This window comes from Pleurodeles waltl, chromosome 4_1, assembly GCF_031143425.1.
Source record: "Pleurodeles waltl isolate 20211129_DDA chromosome 4_1, aPleWal1.hap1.20221129, whole genome shotgun sequence".
Taxonomy (NCBI): Eukaryota; Metazoa; Chordata; class Amphibia; order Caudata; family Salamandridae; genus Pleurodeles; species Pleurodeles waltl.
Genome location: NC_090442.1, coordinates 186780103 through 186804565, shown reverse-complemented (window position 1 = coordinate 186804565; position 24463 = coordinate 186780103). Strand labels below are relative to the sequence as shown.

Below are 24463 nucleotides of genomic sequence, written 5' to 3'. Positions count from 1 at the left end.
AAGTCCAGCGTAGCTCCATAAGCCCCAGACTCTTGAAGCCCGGGCACCCACCTCAGCAGGCAAACAACCGCACAGGGGCACCCCACACTTCCCGTCATATCAGCCACCACAATGTTCATCTCCCACCAGGGGTACCCCCTGCCTTTGCAAAACTGCACCTTGCTGCTTCCAATTCACCTCTATGGGTCTCCAGGCCAGTGGGAGGGCCCACCTCCAGCTCCGTTCACTCTATTTGGGGAGGGGGGAGGAGATGCAGCGCCAAAGTACGACCAACTCCCCACCGCAAACGACGCCAGAGTCAGGGCCGCTCCTCCTAGGCCGCGTCTCTCCACCGCCGTGCTTAGCTGTCGTTGGCCTGGTTTTGCACCGCAATCGCGATCGCCATCTTGGGGTCAGGCGTTCTCCACACACGCTCCCCTGCGGCACGACTGCAGCGCTTTCCTTTGTTTTATGTTGCACCACACACCCTCCTCTCCACCCCAGGGACCTCCAGGACCCTTCCGCCAGGTACCCGGGGGCCTGGGGCAGCAGGATAGTGCAGGATCAAAAAGCCGGGCCGAGAGCACTCTCCTAGTGCTGCTGATCGCCCATCTTGCTGGCCACGCTGAATGACTAGCTTGGACTGATGTTTGACCTAAACCTGTAGATGCATTATACTGAATTCTCTTTCTAGTTTCAACTATTCATGAAGTTCAAACTACTGTGTCTGCTTGGGCAGAAGATCAATATCAGTATGCTGATGAAGGAGAAGCCACAGGAACAGCCCACTGGAAGAGAATCAACCGTAAAGTGGACTCCTTTCTCTGAGGTGTAACCCTCCACTAATCAAGCAACTCTCAGGGTACCTTCCATACGAGGACTCAACTTATTTCTGCTTTTAGCTAGGATACTGGCTGTGGAAGCATATTGTGGAGCAGAGTATGGGCAGCAACTGGAGGACAATACGCTTTCTGGTGTTTTACACTGTTCCACAGTGACTTTTCTTCTAAGTGGTAAATGAGGACAATGCATGCTTTTGTCAGCAATCCGGACTTCTCTTTTCTTTTGATTACCTGCCTTTCTGTCACCTTTTGATCCTCTACAAAATAGTTATAAGTGGACATGTGAAGCTGGCTATCACTGCAAAGGTCACCTATACGTCCAGGCTATCGGCTGCACCTGTAGGCAATAACCCAGGGTTCCCCTCCATCTGCCCTTTTATCACAAGTAGTACCCTGCAAAAACAGAGCTGTAATAGACTTTTGCTTTTAAGCAGCATAATGTGTTCTTTTGTTAATGAGGCACCAGCATGCCTGATTCAATCCAGCGTGCTTGAGGGCAGAAGTGAGCTTTCTTCCCTTTTGCATCTCCTCTCCATGGTGCACATAAAGGCAACACAAGAGAGTACAAAAGTACTAAAACACATATCAGTAGTAGGTTAGCACTGAATAAATCCCAGCTAGAACCGTGGGGAATCTGACGTATGTAAAAAACGAGTGATGAGACTGGAATAAAACGCAATAGAACAATGATGTAGGAGAGATAGTATGTAATTTGTCATGGTTTAACATGTTGTTAGGGCACAACTGTGTAAGAAACTTGGCATCTGAGCTTTTGGCCCTACAAGCCTTTCATAAAAGAGCTCCCAGTACCTGCTCTGTAGAATGCCACTCTAAGACGTTTGCAGCTGGGAGCTGCTCTTGTGGGCTACATGATGAAAGCAAACCTCAGCGAATCACAGATGACTTGAAACTCACAAGAAAACTACCTCATCCTGCCATGAAACAGGCTAACTGTGTTAGATGCACTGAGACACAGTAGGAATTAGAAAAGGGTGGACAGAATTTTGCAGACCGCACCAGAGGCTGACTAGCCAAACCACGTAACACACATACTTGCATGAGCATGTGCCTGGAGGCTGCACCGCCCACATCTATTGTGCTTACTCTCAGACCACCTCCAGATTACCCCTACACCTCACCCCCCATTACCCCCATCTCTTCACCCACTGCTCTATTAGTTGGTGTCAGACTAGGCTATTACACCATTCTTGGTCAATATATTCCTTGGGGTCTGCTCCTTCCTACTTTACTCTTTCTGCCTGGTCTACTGTGATTATGCTGTTGACAATTAAATTGTCCTCAAACTCATCTAGACTCCTCAGTACTTGGGTCATGCCTCATCGTAAATAATAAACTGGTTACTAGAAACAACATGCAGATCAAAGGAAGCACAACTGAAATTCTGAGGTGCAGCACTAGGCTACATGTACTGGTTGCCTCGCGGTGGCAAAAGGAGTTTGGTTTTCAGCTTTCAAGGTTATTGAATGGCCTTGAAGCCTGATCTTATGCTCATACTTCATGAAAATATAGTAGGTGTTTCATTTTCTCATCATATAAAAGACTGCCAAGTTGAATTATCTCCTGTTTTTGGATTTCTAGGTCTAGCAGAGATCACTATTCTCAAATGACTGGACTATGCCAAGAACAGTGGTGGCTGGTGACATTTGAAAGTGGCGGGTGTAAAAGTTGGGTATGTAGCAATCGAGGCGACCAAGCTCAATGGGTAAGCTTGGGGCTCAGGGTGTGGGGTCCTGCCTCCTGAGAACATTTTGAAAAAAACATGGGCAAATGGTGCATTTTAAAGCAAATTTTAATAAAGAATTAAGTGTGAAAGCAAAAAGGCTTATAAAGCAATTACGAATGTGCAGCTTTGAACACATTTAAAACTGCCCCACATCTTACTTCATTAATATGTTCAACAGTTACTGTAATGTGGAAATTGTACAGTGCGACAACTTCAGGCCCCTTAAAGTGTGTGCTTACATGTGAAAAACAACGCTCTAACCAGACTTGGAGAAGCACCCATAGCTGCTGACAGCAACTAGTCATGTAAACTAAATACATGCAGACGTGGCTGTCAGTGGGATAAAAAAGTGGGAGTCTCTAAATGGAGTGTGTCAAATATATAAACTATATTTCTGTGATCCCATAGTGCGCCACCCGAGTAGTATTTGGTATCTCTCTGAGCTTTCTGTTATTGCATCCAGATACATAACACATCAACTGACAAATACTGAACACCTGCCACGACTATTGAATTTGTCAGTGGTTGTTAGCTACTTAAAAGAATATTAACAATGATTTTGTTGTAAATATTATTGAAAAGGTTTCAAATTGATATTTGAGACTGAATTAAATATTATTGAGGCCTGTGGAAGGCATATTGGTCTTCAGTTATATGCACTTTATGTTAAGACATGCAATGCCTTTTTCTTTCCACATCTCGTCCACCTGCATATTTTAAACCTCATCCCTTTCCTCTTCAGCACCCTCTTTTCACTTTCTCTTGAATGCACTTCCTGGCATCTCCTTCACTTCACTGCTGCCGAACACAACCTCACTCAAATGTGAGCACTTTAGGTTCTTTTACTTTCGCCTTGTAAATAGTTTGACAACTGTGTAACCCCTTCATAAACATTTAAACAATTACAACTGGAATTCGTGACCACTGGTCTGTGCACTCTGCAGAGAGGCCAACCCACTAACAGGCTCTGCAAGAAACTTGCAGTGCCTTCAGCCTCAGAGCCAGAGATCTCAATAGTGGCCTGTCATAAACATCTGGCATAACTCAGTTCGAAGTATGCACTGTACATGAGTAATAAGATGCACACAAAATAACGAAACACAGAAACAACATGATGGAAATAAGTAATACTCTCAGGAAATGCAAAATTAAGTAAAACACATGAAATAGAAACAGGACCTACATAGCGAACATGCATTACCTTAACGTTTTTAACATTCATTGTTCAGAAATCAATCAGTGTTTTTGGCATTAGTGTTAAAGGCATGAATGTAGGGGCCAACATGGAACTGTTTCAATGTCCATTTTAATGCAAAAATGCAGAGCCATAGCTCCAAAATTACGCAACCACTAACATCTAGCAAGCTACAGTGCCAGTCTTTTAAATAAAAAAACATGTTCAGAGTGGGGATAAAACATTAGGACCTTAATAAACACCAAGTGTACGCACAATATTCTAGGAATGCATACTCCTAGCACTTAATGTTTTTTGACAATTTTCAGTTATTCCACAAATCAGGACACTATATGCACATATTTTTCCGTTTGCGCTTGACTCCCTCAAAAGCGGAGAATATTTGGTTCGCCTTCCACAGGGAGGAAATGCCTTGCACGACTTTTGGATCAACTTGGCTGGGAAACAAATAAAGCAGCTCCACTTCTAAAGGGTCCAGCATCCTACAGCCGCGGCTTGTGTGTCACAGTGGGGAGGTCAACTTGACCCGATGTCTCAACAAAATATACCCAATACAAGTTTAGCATTAACACTTACCATTAATGAGGACAAGGTGCCAAATCTCAATGTGCTTGCATCCAATCCTATCCTGGGACGACTGGGAAAGGGTGGGATCTATGCCTATGAGTGACATCTGGCATCATGCAGGGATGCAGCCTGCAATGCCTGAAACTGCGATGCTGGCAGCATCGCTGGCCTAAAGTGAACATTCCCTAAGATTCCCATGGCACTGAAGGTCTTTAGAAATGTAATCCCTGTGCTTTGAATTACACAGCAGACAGTTGATCTACTGCCATGCTTCCAGCTCCTTGTTCAGAGGGAGGCGGGCCAGGCAGCCCAAGACAGCCAGTCCAAACAAATACATTGAGTTATTCTAGATAAAATGTGAGATCGTATCTTTAAATAAGTTGATGTAATTCATATTTTTTGCAGAAAAGATGTAGAAAGTTCAGAGGGGCACAGCCCGAGAGCCGTAAAGCAGAAACCGGCAATGGCGACGAGACTTAACACTCCTCCAACATAGATACTACAGGGCAGTAAACAGAGAGCACGCTTCCGCTCCATCAACCTCAGGGCAACGTTCCTCATACACTGCGTTCTCCCCAATGCCTTCCTGTAACCTTGGCTTTATGCCTTCAACTAAGAGTCAGCACACTTTACTCGAAGATCTAGCATTGGTTGACAATTTTGAGATACTTTTGCCTTGGTAGCTCTGTGCAGGCTTCTAAACTGTGGAATTCCCTTCCCTTTCGGATAAGGAAGATGCACAAACACCTTGCTTTCCTGAGGACTATGAAGACCAGGCTCTTCCCTGGGGCACCCTCCGGACTCTACACTATTGTGCCGCAACTCTGGTATACACAGCAGAACAGCATCATTCCTCCAAAATACATTAGTTCCTGTCTACATTATTATCAGATCACATTTCAGACACCCATTGACTGCACCTTTGAATCTACCTAGCACCCATGGTCTTGTATTCAATAACTGACAACCTGTAACATGCCCGATTGCTGAACTGGCACTATAATCAACACGTTCGAGATCTCTATATCTTTCCAATCATGTTTTATACTCATTCTCACCATTAGTAAGCCTCATGCATAACTTTGTACTCGATTACATGTTTTGATAAAGTTCGACCATTTTAACTTACGTTAGGTGGATTTAGTCTTAGATACACCTTGAATTTGTCATAGTCTGAATTTGTGACACAAGTTACTTAAGCAACCAAACCAATGTACGCCAACTGCACCATTTCATACTTGCATAGAAGCATGCCTCTATTGGCATGTGGTTCTTAGCAGGCTATAGACAATAATACACTGCTATACACCACTACCTGAGGTTATGCAGCCTGTGACATACACACTTAGAAGAATGCAGGTCATGTAAGGACCGGCTGGCTTATCCTGCAGCCAAGAGCCTTAGCACCATTACAAGAATAAGTGTTTCATCATTTGCTAATACATTAATTTAAAAATAAATGTTATGTTATTTATACAGTAACAGAAATTGAGTAGGTGAATACCACTCTCTCTAGTAGAATTTTTAACCTTAACCAAATTACCTGCCTTTTTTTTTATATATATAAAAACAAACGGACATGTAAAAAAATCAACTGGCTAACATATGTTCTGCTGTGCTAACTAGTTTCTCTGGAGGTAGGGTGGTGTAAGCTATAGGAGGAGATTTAAAAACAAAAACAGAAATAAAACTGAGGTAGAGTAAAGAATTATTTCTCATTAGAACAGTCAGATTCACTATGCGAGCCAATTAATGCTTAAGTCACATTGAATAAAACTCAGCATTTATTTCCACAGCGTCCTGAAAGTTCAAAATCATCCAAACATTTCATAACTCTAGGTTCTGCTGTCTGGAATCTTAGAAGTGCCTGGTAACACACTAAAATATTAAGGGTGTTTCTTGCTTGAAGATTGCCTCTCAAGATCGTATGTTGTGAACACATAATAAACGCAGCAATGCGAAGACGTGCACAAGTAGATGTGTTTGCTGTCAATGGCATAGTAATATGTTCACACAAACTACATGGTATGTACACAAAGCATTATACGCAAGATGGTAGAAAGCAGTACTATTAACAGAGGCGTAGCTTTCAATGGCACAGTGGGTACAGTGGTGCCAGGGCACATTGGTGTAGAGGCCCACTGTACTCCAATTTTGATTTTTTTTAGAATCACAATAGAGGGTTAATAACTGTTTTATTTGCTTGCATTAGAGCCCAGGCCACCACTGCTACATAATTTGACTGTTGCAACGCAATTGTTAATCTTTGTGACACAAAATAAAATATTGCTGGTGAATATAATTTTAATCTGGCCAAGCTGCAGGATTCTGGAACCGGCAGGGCTTTGAGCAAGTATGGGATGGCTATGATGATATACACTGTGGGCAAAAAAAAATCTACTGCTCTAGAACCTGACAGCGAGCGTAGATCTGTTTGACAAATCTAAGAAGCAAAAGTACCAGATCGCTGGTAACGCTGGGTTTAATTGGTGACATTGGTTCTATCCAGCGCCCACCTTGTAGTACATACAAGGGTACTGGGCATAGGGCTTGCATACAGACCATGGCCAGTGTCTTGTGCCATCTGAGAACTGATGAAAAAAAAAAAAGTCGCTTCTGGAAGCAGCTTTCTAGTTAGAGGGTCAGGACAGCAGTCATTCTCTGTGCTTGAATATAGCTATGCATTGCAGATTACAGTGGGCAGGATTATTTTGGTAACAGAGCAGCCCTACAGTGCATGGACTGTGCAATAAACTGAAAACCTGGGGTGCTAGGCTACCATACCTAGCCATAAATTGTGAAAGTAAATGTGTACGTTTGGATCATGAGAAGATCCTTCTTTGTGATTTAAAAACCCTTATTTCACAGAAATTATGTCATTCTGTTGAAATAATTATTTTCGAATATTTGGATAAATACCTAATCTACAAATAAGGCCGAATAGTGTAATATAATATCCCTGCGTTAGGCTATGACACGTTGTGTTTATACAACGCACTTTCCTGTTTCAGATATAAAAAGTACATAACTTAAAGTTGTGGAATTCTGATGACATTTACCAATCACAGCCTTATAGTTGAATATCAGATAACCAAGAACCCAACTTTTAAACTATAGAATTAAAGTGACGCGAATTATATACTGACCCTTTACATTTGCATCACAAATATCCTATTCCATGCAATCTGAAGTCCAGTGGAACACCCGCCTGCAGGGAATCGTTTTCTCTAAAGTCTTTTAGCCCTGAGGGGCAGAGGCAGCTAGGGCACAGAAAAGAATCCTTCCCCCTGACAGAATATCTACTTTGAACCTTCAGCATTGGAGATAGAGAGTAAAGCAGCTCACTACAGCCATAACTCAGGGTCGCCTAGTGGTGTGATTGCAGTGCAGCAGAACAAACGTTTTCAAAAATATGCAAAGCACTAGGAAGAAAACTCCTAAGACCACCGTACTACGTAACAGCCAATACGTTATTCCTTAAACATGGGTGTATAGGCCCCTATTGACAAAGTTAAAACAAGTCCCAAATGCAAGTTTATACTAGAGTTGCCCTATTTTTCTATGCATGGCAGAAATTCAGACAGAAATTCTTGGCAGACGGATATGCATTTATCACAATGGATTTCTCCACCAAGAATGAAGACAGGTCTGCAGGTATAAATCCCACCCAATACCTGGGAAGTGGGTTTTCCAAGGCATGATTTGCCTTGGAACTTGTTTGCATGTAGGCAAACTCAAACTGGAAATGGCTGTAGATTTCCTCCAGCCATGGGCTGCTTTAACGCACCTTCCTGGAAGGGAAAAGGAACAGATCATCCTCAGATTTACAGGCAGTCTACATGAGGAAAAAAAAATTCCCTGTGGAGGAAAAGAAAAAAAAAAAATCATTTTCACAGGAGACTATTCTCTCTGTGTGAAGTTGTCCACAATGAGGTAGGTCGCTATAACGTTACATTACATTTCCGCAAGTACGGCTGTAAACCTGCAATTGGTGCGGCTTTCTATGCATACTAAAGGGAATGCTTGTTAACAGAAAAAAATGCCAAGGTGTACATCTCCAGCCATTCTTTTTATGTCCCAGCTTACCTGACAGCGCAGCAATGTGGTTTGCGAAAGACATCTTGTTAAGTTTCATAAAGTTGAGCAGGGAATGCATTCTGCCAGTCACTAGCCATTGGCTTTGTGGTTTGTAACTCAAATTTTTTGGCTTCCCATTTGCTGGCTTTATTTGCGTTAGGTTCACCAGCTCGACTTTGACACTCCCCAAGCCAAAGCGGTGTTTACAGAATCTTTCCACTAACTCGTTTTCTGTAATAAACAGGGCTGTAAATATATCCTTATCTTGTCACATTTGCTGGGCATTCAAATGTCAGGCGCGGTCTTCCGAGGGAGCTTGTCAAACAGACTGCATCCGAGCAGACTGCTGGTAACCAGTGTAGTAGGGCTCTGATCATGCTCCAGAGATAAGCTGACTTGATTAGCCCTGCTCATAATGGCAAAGTGTTTGTTGTGAGAATGTTCTCCTAGCTGCCACTTGCTTTCCTTGTGACTTGCTGACATGATGAGCGTGGCGCTATATAAAAGATAACCTATGTAGCGATTTGATGAAAACTTTGCGCCACATTAGTCCATTTGTGCGGGTTGGTTTCCATCTGGTGCTCATCTGCCCCTCACGCTACTCCATACCGCTACTTTCGCTCTCCCTGCTTCACCACTGCCTCCCCTTCCACCTGCTAATACTCATGGGAAAACATCTTGAAATTATTTTTGTTATACTTTTACACAAAACATTCTGAGATTCCCTGCCCCTGCATGTGTGCATATTCACACACACACACAAAAATCTTTGGCTGTTTTTTTTGTAAGGTATGCCGCAGCAAATAGTCACAGGCGAAGGTGAGATCGAATGGCTTTGCCATTTATAGAAGAGGCCAAGTACTGACTTAAGTATTTAAGCAATCGTTAAGAGCCAGCCCAAAAAGTGAGCACAATAACTCCCCAGTGCTAATAACTTTTGTGTTCATTATTTTCCAAGTTAGTGTGACCGAGATTATATTTGTACATATATGGTGAATATGTTTGAACGCAATTTGTGCCTGTATAGCGCACATTGTTACCAAGTGTTTACGTTTTTAGGTTGAGCATAGCAGCGCGCAAGTGCTGCTTCCCTGACGTGTTGGTGTGTATCTGGGCTTTTAACAACATCCACCGCACGTCCATCACCATCACTTGTTCACTGGCTTGCCTTTCAAAAATCCTTTGTTTTTTATTGGTAACTGCTTTACGTATGTCCCTCCTTAGGGCGGTTTTGTTACTGCCTTTGCCATCGACTCTGTTACATGGATAATTGCACTTTTGTCGATATCTTTGACTGCAAGCAAACTTCTTTTTCCTTTTGTCTCTCTCTTTGCGCTCACAGCGGCACTTTGAATCTGCTCGCTTATGTCAACTTTTTTTACTTTTTATTTTCAGTTGGTGTGGCAACGGAAGTCCAGATACGAATTTACAACGCTCATAGCTCTACCTCAAGCAAACGAAAGTTGGTTTTACGAGCAGGCAGAAAAGTAAGTGCAACAATGATTTGTACTTTGGACTAAACCGACACAATTTTAAATAAGTATTGGCAAAGTCAATAGGTCGTGCCTAAAAGAGCTATTGGTTTACTCAATGGCTTTTTAGCCATGTTTTACAGTAGCATAGCTATTGTGACGCATTACGGAATACGAACAAAAAAATGTGGTGTTTACAGCTCTTTTGTCTGTAAGACTTTGCTTAAAAAATAATAATAATAATAATAATAAAATAAAATAAATAAATAAAAATTACCAAAGCGAATAGCTCTCTCATAAGCGAAACCTACTAGCTTTGCCAATGCTTGTTATTTATGGGGCCCGGAGATGATATAAATGGTAGAATACTGCAAAAACACTAACACACACCCATTTAGGTTGCATTTTTCATAGTTTCAAAACTTTCAACTAAAGTTAACCGAATTTTAACTAGTCTCTTGGGATTCACATGTGGTTACATACATGTTTTTTTGTGAAAACTGATCAAGGATTTCATAGTTTAAAAGACAACTTTTAAGTCAAGTTTTGAGCACCGAGCTAACATGTTTATATATATATATAAGGCACACATTTCTGAAAATTGTTTTCATTAAATTTCAACAAACTTGACATGCATATGGGATCTAATTGAACCAATTCCGCATTAATAGTCAAACCCATGTAATCATTTCAGAAACAAAATAACTAAAAATGGTCAAACAAGTCCAGATTAATTCTAATAATATACTTATTACACTGCAAAGTACATTTAAAGCTATAAATGTATTATTAGAACAAAAAATGTATACTTAAATTAGTCAATGTGCATTCACAAAAACAAAATACACACTGATACAACACTGCCTATATGGTATTCAACTTAGTGCGTACTAAGTGAAATGACCATAAAGGAGCCTTATTAGTAGGGGAATATACATAATACTGCATATATTGAATCTCTACTAGAGAAACATGAAAAGAATACATCTTCAGACTATTCAACTCAATACTATACACTACATAACCAACTCTACTGTGGTCCTCATTAGGAAGTGCTGGTTTAAGTGGCCGATAGTTTTCACTCAGGATAAGTCCAAAACTGCAGCTTGTGGTTTTACCATGGGAAAATATACTGCCCCATTTCGAATGTCAAAGGTCAGAATAAGGAATAATCAGCAGGATTGACATTTGCCCACCTGATTACTCAAGATATTTCCTTTTTGTAACTAAATATCTAGCAAAATTAAAAAAGAAAAAAAAAAAGCTCTGGAGTGTGGTGTTACCACACAACTCTGATTACCAGTATCTGGCTCAAAAAGTGTTTCAGCCAAACTTGTAACAACGGCCTTTCTAACGGTCATTACTTAATGCACAGTTTTTGCCATGAGTTAAAGATACAAGGGATGCAGACTGTAACACTTACAAACATCCCTCAAAAGTACCAATATCCATCAGGTTTTGCAGTTTTGAAAAAAACGTGTAGTGCTATACAAAAAAAGTTAACCAACTCTGACTAAGCATTAAGCCAAGACTCCCACAAATACTCAGGTATTTGTATAGTGCTATTATTAGACTCTACATATTTTTATTTTTTTTAAACACAGCATAACTGATGTGTTTCAGTACTTTTGAGGCTTGTTCTTTTTACATCTTGCCTGCACATAGCTTTTAGGTATCTGTTGTTGGAGATCTGCTGTGGACAATATCAATCTGGGCTTTGGATTAGTGCGCTGCTTACCAATTGTTACTTTTCTACTCAACCTCAAGTACCTGCATCTTATTCAATAGCTTCATTTCCCTTTTATGTTTATCCATCCCCTGGAGCATAACTTCAGAACTATTGTTTTAACTGGAAGACTCGTGTCCTTACACAGCTCCACGCCATGGAACTATTTTTTCTTCTGTTATCATCACTCCATGGAGGTACATGGGTTTTCATGCTGTCTCCTTCATGACCAGCTTTCTCTCACATTCCTGCCCCACACACTGAGGCCCTCATTACGAGTCTAGCGGTCCTAGGACCGCCGGCCCTGCCACATTTGCACTGGCAAACGGCCTGGTGCTGCCGGTGGTCTGAATCTGCCAGGGCAGTGCTGCTAGCAGCGCTGCTCTGAGGATTTCAACCCCTGTGTCCACCAGCTTTTGTAGGTCAATGACAGGGTGACGGGGCCCATGGGGGCCCCTGCAGTGTCTATGCACTTGGCATGGGCGGTGCAGGGGCCCCATGGGCAGCCCCGTAGCGCTTTTGACTGCCTGATTTACAGGCAGTGAAAGCGCGATGGGTGCTGTTGCACCTGAAACACCACAACATTGCAGCCCCCTGTATTACGAGCCTGAGTCAATGTTGTGGGTAGTTTCCGGCTGAGCAAACTCATAATAGGGCCAGTGGGCGGAACACCGAACTGGCTGTCTTCCGGATGCACAGGTTTGGCAGGCGGCCGTGCCACCAGCCAAATTCATAATGAGGCCCTGAATGTTGCTCTTCGCTTCCTCTCCCAAAGTCATCCATTGGTTCCTCAATCAGGTATTACAGCATCCATCTTTTGAATGCCTCCATAAGCTTCAGGTGCAACTCTGCTTCGTCCTCCACTCCATGTTACTCCTGCTGTGGTGCTGACTTATACTAATCAACCTGCTCCTGTTTCTACCCCATCTGTACCCACTGAATTTCTTTTTTTAAACATTTTTGGAGGTAACATCTGCTAGTTTGCAACAAGGCCACTCTTTTCTCTGATGCTCTTTTGTGCATATATTTTTTGAATGTACTACTCCAATACCGGTATCCACAATTATGAATGGCAAATTAAAAGTTAAAAAATGTATTTGATGTCATGATGCAGGCACAGAAATCATTACGCAGCTATGATTGTCTTTTTGTTGTTTTTGCTAATGCTGTTTTAGCACTTTATGTCCATGCATAACAGCATAGGGAAAAAAATACACAGGTAATGCCACTGAAGGGCAGATCTACTGGATTTGCCAATGCTTGTTTATATGGCGCAGTCTACATCTACTGTACCTTTAATTTCCACTGAAAATTCTATTTTTTCATTGAACTAATATAATGAATTTGTTTTTAGGTCGAGCCTAAACAGCGCTTGCGCTGTCGCTTATTGACCTGCTGCAGATGGTTTCTGAGATTCAGCTCCACCCAATCATTGAGATTTGTGTAAGCCAGTGTCCTTTAAAAATCATTGCGTGCTACTGGGTGATCTACTCTTTGTCCCACCTTTTTTCTTTTTTGACTCCTCCAAGGAGATCCAACCAACTACTATCTAAATACACTGCTCACCATTTTAAGATGTGTTCAAGGACTACTTTGGTCTTTCATCTAGAGCGCTGGAGAGGAGTGCCCAGCTTTCTGAGCTCTGCTGTAAATCTTAATCTTATCTGGTCACATTTGCTGGGCATTCTAAGACTTTCCTCCCTCTTCCATGGGAAGGCCCTCCTTATGCACAGCTATTCCCCCTGCCTGCACATTTCAAGCGCAAGTGTAAACAAGCCTGTAAATCCTGTCATGGCGCTGCTTTCATGTTTCACCACTGTGCGCCGTTTATTTGATTATCACGGCACACCACAGCTGCTCCCTCAGCGCTCTGGAGACCGGGTGATTTTATTTTTGTGCATTTCTTCGCTCCGATCGACCACCCAGGAAACAAGCAGGGACGGACTACAGTGTTTCTTTGTTGTTGGGAAAACCCATGTGCTGACAACTGTGAATGGAGGAGTCAAAAAATCTGCGCCGGAGATAAACTAGACTAAGGCTACATTCAACTTTTTCCTGGGGTAGCATACCACTCTAGCCTTCATAGCAGTCAAGTAGTACCATTTCAAAGTGAGATCCTTTCCCTTAGTTCTAGATAGTTAGCCAATAACACTAGGTGCCCAGGCTTTGCTGTGTTCCATCACCTGTCCTAGCAAATTTCAGTAAATAAATATGGCTCATCCCTGTTTTCTGAGAGGGTCGACTACAAAACACAGGGAAGTCTTCCAATGTGGCAGCAGAGAAACCAGTCATTACCAGAGAGCAATTAAACCTCTTGATAATAATGTGTGTAAATGCTGCATTTAATTAGCTATTAGTGCTTAATTGTCTGTGTTTCTAAGTTAATGAGAGCTGGCGATTAATTAAATCAGTTGATACAAAAATTGTTGACATTATTTGATGTTTGCAAAATGCCCCGCTTTTCTGATGATAGTGGGAATCCCTAGCACTTTGCGTTCTGTGCTGCTTGAGCTCATATAGTTGGAGATAAAATTTGAAGCCCCAGTACTGTTCATTTGAAAGATAGAACTGGGAAAAGGGAGTCAAATTAGCTTTAGCCAAGTGTTTTGGTTATATGCAGAGTCATTGGAATTATGTGGCAGAGGAACAAATTATGCAGCAGGGTTGACCAATATATGTGGCAAAAAAAATCCAGTTATAAATTTATCAAGAAAACGCGTGACCTACTGCATTGCAAATGCTTGTTTAACGTAGCTCTTGCTACAACACATTTCGGCATTTGATAACACAAAGTCATCGAGCCAATAAAAATTATTCTAACAGCCTCAGAAGGATGAAATGCTCAAAAGTTGGGTCCTGCAGTTTACACCTGAATCTGGCAGAAGTCACCGTACTGACACGGATACCCAACTCTATACACATGCGTTACATGTGAAATAAGTAGAATGAGCTACAGAATGGTCTTTAATTATCATGATGCAAGTTTTGTATCCAGTGCTGCAGATCAGGAACTGACACAGTAGGGCAACAATAAAACAATTTGGTCCTAAAATGTTTTATTTCACTGCATACATAACATTTTCACTGCACGCTCTCCCTGGGACCCTCTTCCTCATGCATGCACTCGACTGCGATTAGAACACACTGGACGCAGACAAGAGTAGAACCACAAACACACGCACTGGTAGAGCAATTCACGAGATGGCCACAGGTAGGCATCTAGTTTGGTGGCTCTATAAAGGCCTACCCCCCTCATCTCCAGTTGTCACTGTCCCCATTTCGAGACAAACGGGAAACTGAGATTGCACGCCTGCCTCATGACAAGGAGTGGCAGTTCCTCTTAGAATATGTCACCCATATACCCCTTAAGTTTATTCAATTTATAATCTTTCATAGGGCACAACTGACGCCGTCAAGGGTCCATGTACTCTTTTCTGCAGCGGCATCTACTTGTCCCCAATGCTGCATTGAGGCTGAGGATTTGATACACATGATATGGGCATGTCACCACCTGTCACCCTACTGGGAAGGAGTTGGTGACCCACTAACAGAAGACTCATATTGGGATACAATGGAACACTGCATACTGGGGCGCTACACAAGATCGGAACGTGCCCGCACTCTGGAACGTTTCGTAGACCGGGCATTACTACTGGCTAAGTGACAGATACAACGTTGCTGATTGCCATTCTCCCCCTTGGTGTTGCAGTGGAAGGAGGAGGTGTGCCGATGGGGGCTGCAGAAAGTACACGGGTTTACTTACCCCTTGGTGTTGCAGTGGAAGGAGGAGGTGTGCCGATGGGGGCTGCAGACAGTACACAGGTTTACTTAAACAACCAATTTCTATGGTGTGGAAAATTATGTTGGAACAGTTCCAACTGCAAGCAACGGAAGGTGATTGATAAATGCAGACCTTCCTGAGTACCGGAAAGTGTAACCAGTGGACAGTTCTAGTCCCTTCCCATCTGATGTTCCATAAGTGAATTTGGATATTAAGCAACACTGCCAGGGACATGACTTATTTCTATTCTATCGGGTAATACACAAATGCAGAGCCTGACTATCTTGGTGTTTAAGTTGGGAAGGAGGCGGCGGGAATTATTAGTTAAAGACAATAGCAGGTGAAATATACTGAGCAGGACTGTGAATAAGTGAGTTATAGACATTATCTGTTTTTAGGTCTTCCAGATTCTGTAAATGTCAACAAAGACCCTGCAGTATGTTCATACTACGCCACTGATTAATATCAAAAGCCAACTACATAAATGTCTGTCACTGCTGATCGCCTTTGGGACGGTTTGTTATAAAATAGTTTTTTTTTTTTTAAACTACATAAAATGTTCACTTTCTTTAGGAGGGCAAAAGTCTTTAAAGTTTATGTGTGTCATTTTGCTGTCTGAGTCTTAATTACACCTGCATGTTCTGTGTTTTGTTGTAATGGGAGTATACAATGATACCATGCTCTTTTTACGACATTGGAGGGAACATTATTATACATTCCTACTAATTTTCACACATACTTTCACAAGAGAGTCATCACGGTCTAAAAACCACACAAAGGTCACACCTTTTCCACAAACGGGCAATGGGTGGGTCAGAGAGCTCCTTTGGAGGGCCTTGCCCTCAATAACATCTGCAACAGGTGCATGGTTCCTTTAAGAAATAACGGTTTCCTATCCTAATGCAAGCCCTTTAGATTCACTTTCATGCATTTAAAATCAGCTAGGTAACAATGTTGCTGAACATAGCATTCGATGCTCCATAACGGATAAAGTAGTCGATCTAACCACGTGACTTGGTCCTGAATAGCTACACAATTACAGCAGGTTTAACTAATTTGGAGTAGTCAATGTTACAAACACCCTCGTTATAACATTGTCGGTGTAGTTTATATAAACTTTCAGGCAAGTCGCGCCTCCTTTTCCTTCGGAAGCTTCCTCTTCCTCTGTCAAGGGTAAATATGTTCAGACCCTCCATTTAGACGTTAGCGAGTAACAAACTTTACAAACATATATACACGGATTTCAAGTTTGTTCAAGGTGACACCGCGGCAGATGCTGTCCTGACCTTTTAGGCGCAGCATTCCTCTACATCACATTAGTAAGCTCTGCGAACTGAGCAACGCACGAGCAAGCATTACATTGTGCTATCAAGGGAGCTACGAGATTGAGTTATGTGGACATCTCCATAGGCAGGGGGCGTCACCCTGAGCCTGCATTGCTGGCGCTTACCTTGCTGTCGTCCATCAGGCCCTAACCTCTGCGCCGCTACGGCAGCTGTCGGCCACAGCCTACCCACTCACAGCCGCTGGCCGCACCTGCACTTGCACAGACCCGCTCTGAATTTTCCAGAAGCTTGCCGGCCCCTGCCTCCAGCCGGACGAAGTCCTTCCTCGCTCTTTAAAAGAATACCCCTCCGGTTTGTTTACAATCTGACAAACAGAGGAGATATGTCCGAGCAGGAACCAGGATGCGCGCGGAGAACTCTGGGAGCGTGAGTGTTTTCTCTTCTCACTAGGGTGGGACGAAGACGAGAGGGGCGTGTTTTAGAACTACAACTCCCAACAGCCTAGCCATGGAAGAGCGGAAACCAGGGGCGGCTGGGAACGTTAGTTCGCAAGTGTACTGTGTACTACAGTGGATGTTGGCGGGCAGATTGTCCATGCTTATTGTCAAGCACGATGTTGAACACTAGTGACCAGTCCTTCACTGGTGTAAAGCAAGTCTGAATTACCATCAATGGCACATGCCGAGTTCTTGAATTTCCCAATTCCACGGTTGATTAGCTCAGTTATTTTGTTTTTTTTTAGGTGTATGTTGGAATTTGGAAGGGCGGGCGCTGACAATTTTTTTTTACATTCTCTATAAGTTAATTTTTATAAATTCTCCATAAATTATTTAAAACATGCAAGTGGTTTTAAACCTAATCATTCTTTTAAACTGTCAGAGGGTTTCTATTGCCAAATACACAACACAATTCACATTATACTAGGGAGACACTTTCCTTGCTGTTGGTGCACAGCTGCCAAGTTTTCAGTTTGCTTCTGTGTGTGACAATTCTCTATTTTTAGGTCGGGATGAGTGACATTTTAATGCCTACATGTGGCACTTAATTGCGACTAGAACAAAGTATTCATTTCATCTGTGTATATAATCATCTAGATACAGACTTTGATCTTACATGTGGCACTTAATTGCGACTAGAACAAAGTATTAATTTCATCTATGTATATAATCTAATCATCTAGAGACTCACTTTGATCTTACAGGAATGTAAATAAATGGAGAAGCGGAAAAAATATTCAGTATGCTCTTATTTGTACACAGTGTAGTGCCTTAGGTCTGTGAGCACCAGGACCCTGCAGCAGGGTCGGATTGGTAAGGCGGGCACTCAGGCAATGGGCCGGTATCGTAAATTGCACCTATGGGCCGCTTTTATGGCCAGCACGGTAGCCACTGTTCAGATTTCACTAGCGGCCCAGTGGGGGCCTCAACGGCCATACTGAAAGCAAAGGAGCCTCTGTTACCTCACTTTCACAAATGGAGCAGAGGTGTCATTCCCAGTCTCTCGCTGAGCCGGCCCATTAATATATGCAGATTGAACAGACTGGGGGTCTGAGCAGAAGTGGCCTCATTTATATTCAGGTGTGGTTCACCAGTGTGAACTAATCCATGCATAAAGGGTCCTGGCAGCATTAAATTGTTTTTTATCCCAGTGAAGTTAAGAAAGCATGCCTCCTTTAGAGAAACTACCCCTCCTTCTTTTCAAAATACTTAAAATACTGAAGCAGTGTTTCTCAGAAAGACGCAATCCTCAAATGTGGGCTAATTTTTTTAGGGTGCACTGACCTATTTTTGATCCCAATCAAACCCTGCTCCGTGACCCTGGGCGGATTCAATGAAGGGATTACGCAATAATTTGGGGAGATGTGGTCTTTAACAGTTATGAGAGAATGAGCAGTCAGTTGAATGTTGTATGCTGATGAATTAAGATATTAACTACAAGCTCCATGTGTGGGGTGTTCTTGTGCATGCCACTGGGCTTGAAAGGACGTGACAACTGGCGATGAGTAGGGGATGGGTGCCCCAAAGAAACAGAAATGCTCTCCCTGAGAGTTTGCAAGGAAATAGCAAACTGCTTGTGTGTGCCACATGCACCCTAAGCTGGCACGAAAAAGCCTGCAGTTGGCGTATGTGGAGTGCAACCTCCACTCCAGCCCATATAAGGCCTAATGGAGAAGTTGAAGGCCTAAAGGTAGTGAACACCAGGTACAACATAAATGGCAGCGACAACCAAATATAACGCTAGAAGGCAGTGACAACCAGGTATGAATAGTGAAAATTACTCACCAGCCTTACCACCTCAAATTGGGCAAAGTGACTCAAAAGCATATTCCAGGGTTGTGCTCGCAAGCTTGTTGGTCCCTGGAGAAGTTGCCAAACACAGGGTAATTCAGCAGCCAGTGCACTAAAAAAGTCTTCAAGAAAGGGATGGCTCCCTGCGGCTACCACAAGAGACATGGAGTACAGTGCTACCACATTTTTGAAACCTCCTCCACCATTCAACACCGCCAAAAAGCAGAAGATTGGCGCTAGATGGACAACATGGGTCGAGATGTTAGATTATTTCATAGATGCTCTGGAACAAGTAAATGATGAGAGAATCATTAAATATTTTTTTTTATCTCGCCAGTGATTGAGTGAAAGAAGTGATAAATGAATCTCACAAACTGAGTCAATGTTGTACGTCAAATCAAATAAGCTTTGGAAGCCAAGTTTAATCCAGTGGCAAATGTCACCTATGAAAGGTACTTTTTCTATCAAGCGATACAAGTTGGTGAGACAATGGATGAGTTTGTTGAGAGATTTGATTTGCTCATCAAACATTGCAAATTTAGTGAACTTAGGGCTAGATGTAGGAAACAATTAGCGACTCGCAAACGGCAAAAATTGCCGATTGCGAGTAGCAGATCGGAGTTTCCTATGCAGAAATGCATTTTGCGAGTCGGAACCGACTTGCAAAATGCATTTCCGACTCGCAAATAGGAAGGGGTGTTCCCTTCCTATTTGCGACTCGCAGTGGTATGCAATTCCATTTGCGACCGCGTATGCGGTCGCAAATGGAGTTGCAGTTACCATCCACTTGAAGTGGATGGTAACCCACTCGCAAATTGGAAGGGGTCCCCATGGGACCCCTTCCCCTTTGTGAATGGACCACAAAATATTTTTTCAGGGCAGGTAGTGGTCCAAGGGACCACTACCTGCCCTGAAAAAATACCGAAACAAAAGGTTTCGTTTTTTTTTAAAGTGCAGCTCGTTTTCCTTTAAGGAAAACGGGCTACACTTGAAAAAAAAAAAACTGCTTTATTTAGAAGCAGTCACGGACATGGAGGTCTGCTGACTACAGCAGGCCTCCATATCTGCGAGTGCCCATAGTCGCTATGGGGCCGCAATTTGCGACCCACCTCATTAATATTAATGAGGTGGGTCTTTGCGACCCCATAGCGAGTCGCAGACGGTGTCTGAGACACCGTTCTGCATTGCAAATTGCAAGTTGCAATTTGCGAGTCGCTCGGACTCGCAAATTGCAACTCGCAATTTGCAATATTGCTACATCTGGCCCTTAATGATGAAGGCGCAATGTGCCTCAGAATCATTGATGGTTGTTTGTCGGACTCATTCAGAAGAGACATGTTGCGAGAGACACTCAGTCTAGAAAAAGTACTGATGGCTGCCAGAGCCAAGGAGCAAGCAGATCGTCAAACCCCCGAAATAGAAGCGGTAACAGCAAAAGGTGACTCAGCATTGATCATGAAGAGTAGACATAAGCACCGAGTAGACACCAGCAAGTCGACAACATCAAGGAAAGAAGGACTGTGTTTCCGATGACGATTTTAATTTCTACATGAAAATAAGTATCCAGCCATTGGACGAACGTGCGAAAAGGAGAATCACTTCATAATGGTTTGCAAAGCAAAAGAGAAACTATTTGCGTCACTGTGAGGTGAGAAAATGGACGCCAGAAGGTTCCAGAAGCAATCTCCCCTCACCCACAAAGGCAAAAAGCAACCTCAACTGCGAGAGGTGGAAACTAAACAAAGTCGATCTTCATCACATTCATCCTGCAAGAGTTTCTCAAAATCACCATCAGGCGACAGTGAACAGGGTGAATGTGTAATGATCATGAATAAAATGACGCAACATGCACATGTGGGCCTTGGCACTTGCAAAGAAGACAAACAAACACCAAAAACAAGTGAGTTAATGAAACACAACCTTTGATAGCGGTGCATCGATCAACATCACGCCCGTCGAACAGTTTAACAGTTTGTTACCTGTACCACGACTCAAAGCGCCAAATACGAAGGTGTACACATGGGCTGCTTCTTAACCGTTGCGGAGTCAAGGATCATTCACAGCGACCTTGCAGCATAAAAAGATGTCTGTGCACGCCCCAATACACGTCCTTTAAGGTACTCCATCTAGTGCATAACTACTTATTTTTGCAACTGCTGCTGACATGGGACTGATATCTATCAATTACAACCTAAATACGCAATTTAAAATTGAGAGCCAGTTCCGTCACTGTTTCATCGCCTAGGAAGGCTCAAAACGATGATGGTGCAACTTCACATTAATGAAGACATCCGACCTGTTGCACAGCAACACCACTGAATAGCATTTCATTTACAAGAAGCGGTCAAGAAGGAACTAGAAGCCTTGCTGAATCATGACATTATCTAGCGCTGTACTGGTTCCGCACCGTTGGTTTCACCCATAGTGGTAGTGCCAAAAATAGGCAGTTGAGGTCCAGTGCTCATCTGCGTGGAAATGCGGCAAGCCAACTGTAGGAAAGTACCATCTTGCCTGGCATGTTACCCCCATATTTCACTGTATGTATGTTGTTTTAGCCCTTGTGTCACTGGGATCCTGCCAGGCAGGACCCCAGTGCTCATAGTATGTGCCCCTGTATGTGTTCCCTGTGTGGTGCCTAACTGTATCACTGAGGTTCTGCTAACCAAAACCTCAGTGTTTATGCTGTCTCTGCTTTCTAAATTCGTCACTGCAGGCTAGTGACTACATTTACCAATTCACATTGGCATACTGGTACACCCATATAATTCCCTTGTATATGGTACTGAGGTACCCAGGGTATTGGGGTTCCAGGACATCCCTATGGGCTGCAGCATTTCTTTTGCCACCCATAGGGAGCTCTGACAATTCTTACACAGGCCTGCCACTGCAGCCTGAGTGAAATAACGTCCACGTAATTTCACAGCCATTTTTCACTGCACATAAGTAACTTATAAGTCACCTATATGTCTAACCTTCACTTAGTGAAGGTTGGGTGCCAAGTTACTTAGTGTGTGGGCACCCTGGCACTAGCCAAGGTGCCCCCACATCATTCAGGGTAAATTCCCCAGACTTTGTGAGTGCGGAGACACAATTACACGCGTGCACTATACATAGGTCACTACCTATGTATAGTGCATAGGGCCATGTTTGAACTCCTCTTTGGGCACCCTGTAAGAGGTCCACCCACTCTTGTGAAGGAGGGTTGGGAACAACCTTTAAAAGCTCCTAAACAGGACACAGTGGATTATGTACTGGGCCTAAGATCCAGAATGGCTGAGTACATGAAAAAGGCCAGTAAAACCTTCAGGCCAGCCAGGAGCTGCAAAAGCAATGGCATGACCAGAATGATAGGAGGGCACTACCAATTCACAGTAATGCCCTTTGGTTTGAAAAATGCACCTGCCACTTTTCAGAGGTTGGTGAACACAGTCCTGCAAGGGTTGGAAGCTTTCAGTGCAGCATATCTTGATGATATTGCTGTCTTTAGCTCAACCTGGGATGAGCGCCTGGTCCACCTTTGGAAAGTTTTGGAGGCCCTGCAAAAGGCAGGCCTCACTATCAAGGCCTCAAAGTGCCAGATAGGGCAGGGGAAAGTGGTTTATCTGGGCCACCTGGTAGGTGGAGAACAGATTGCACCACTACAGGGGAAAATCCAGACAATCATGGATTGGGTTCCCCCTACAACTCAGACCCAGGTGAGAGCCTTTTTAGGCCTCACAGGGTACTACAGGAGATTCATTAAAAATTATGGCTCCATAGCAGCCCCTCTTAATGACCCCACAAGCAAGAAAATGCCCAAGAAGGTGTTATGGACAGCTAGCTGTCAGAAAGCTTTTGAGGAGCTCAAACAGGCCATGTGCTCTGCACCTGTCGTAAAAAGCCCATGTTACTCCAATAAATTGATTGTTCAAACTGATGCATCTGAATTAGGGGTAGGGGCAGTCTTATCACAACTGAATTCTGAGGGCCAGGATCAACCAGTTGCTTTTATCAGCAGAAGGTTGAACCCTAGAGAAAAGCGTTGGTCTGCCATAGAGAGGGAGGCCTTTGCTGTGGTCTGGGCACTGAAAAAGTTGAGGCCATACCTGTTTGGCACTCACTTTAATGTTCAGACAGACCACAAACCTCTACTTTGGCTAAAACAAATGAAAGGTGAAAACCCCAAATTGTTGAGGTGGTCCATATCTCTACAGGGAATGGACTATACAGTGGAACATAGACCCAGGAGTACCCATTCCAATGCAGATGGACTCTCCAGATATTTCCACTTAAACAGTGAAGACTCATCAGGTCATGGCTAGTCTTATTGTCCTTTGTTTGGGGGGGGGGGGTTGTGTAGGAAAGTACCATCTTGCCTGGCATGTTACCCCCATATTTCACTGTATGCATGTTGTTTTAGCCCTTGTGTCACGGGGATCCTGCCAGGCAGGACCCCAGTGCTCATAGTATGTGCCCTGTATGTGTTACCTGTGTGGTGCCTAACTTTATCACTGAGGCTCTGCTAACCAGAACCTCAGTGTTTATGCTCTCTCTGCTTTCTAAATTCATCACTACAGGCTAGTGACTAAATTTACCAATTCACATTGGCATACTGGTACACCCATATAATTCCCTTGTATATGGTACTGAGGTACCCAGGGTATTGGGGTTCCAGGAGATCCCTATGGGCTGCAGCATTTCTTTTGCCACCCATAGGGAGCTCTGACAATTCTTACACAGGCCTGCCACTGCAGCCTGAGTGAAATAACATCCACGTTATTTCACAGCTATTTTTCACTGCACATAAGTAACTTATAAGTCACCGATATGTCTAACCTTCACTTAGTGAAGGTTGGGTGCCAAGTTACTTAGTGTGTGGGCACCCTGTCACTAACCAAGGTGCCCCCACATCGTTCAGGGCAAATTCCCCGGACTTTGTGAGTGCGGGGACACCATTACACGCGTACACTATACATAGGTCACTACCTATGTATAGCGTCACAATGGTAACTCCGAACATGGCCATGTAACATGTCTAAGATCATGGAATTGTCCCCCCAATACCATTCTGGTATTGGGGGGACAATTCCATGATCCCCCGGGTCTCTAGCACAGAACCCGGGTACTGCCAAACTGCCTTTCCGGGGTTTCCATTGCAGCTGCTGCCAACCCCTCAGACAGGTTTCTGCCCTCCTGGGGTCCAGGCAGCCCTGGCCCAGGAAGGCAGAACAAAGGATTTCCTCTGGAAATAGGTGTGAAGGGCTGGGGAGGAGTAGCCTCCCCAGCCTCTGAAAATGCTTTGATGGGCACAGATGGTCCCCATCTCTGCATAAGCCAGTCTACACCGGTTCAGGGATCCCCCAGCCCTGCTCTGGCGCGAAACTGGACAAAGGAAAGGGGAGTGACCACTCCCCTGAGCAGTACCTCCCAGGGGAGGTGCCCAGAGCTCCTCCAGTGTGTCCCAGACCTCTGCCATCTTGGAAACAGAGGTGTTGGGGGCACACTGGACTGCTCTGAGTGGCCAGTG

At 43.5% G+C, this 24463-nt stretch overlaps 1 protein-coding gene across 2 annotated transcripts in view; it reads right to left on the bottom strand.

The window, feature by feature from the left end:
* Positions 1 to 17067, bottom strand: part of CREBL2 (cAMP responsive element binding protein like 2) — a 187306-nt gene extending 170239 nt beyond the window's left edge. The window contains exon 1 of one of the 2 annotated variants that reach the window (XM_069228022.1): positions 16834 to 17067. In XM_069228022.1, coding sequence (XP_069084123.1) covers positions 16834 to 16848 — 15 coding nt within the window. In that variant the 5' untranslated portion in view covers positions 16849 to 17067. The remainder of the gene's footprint in view (positions 1 to 16833) is intronic. The other variant, XM_069228024.1, reaches the window with a different exon arrangement.
* Between the last annotated feature and the right edge of the window lie 7396 nt (positions 17068 to 24463).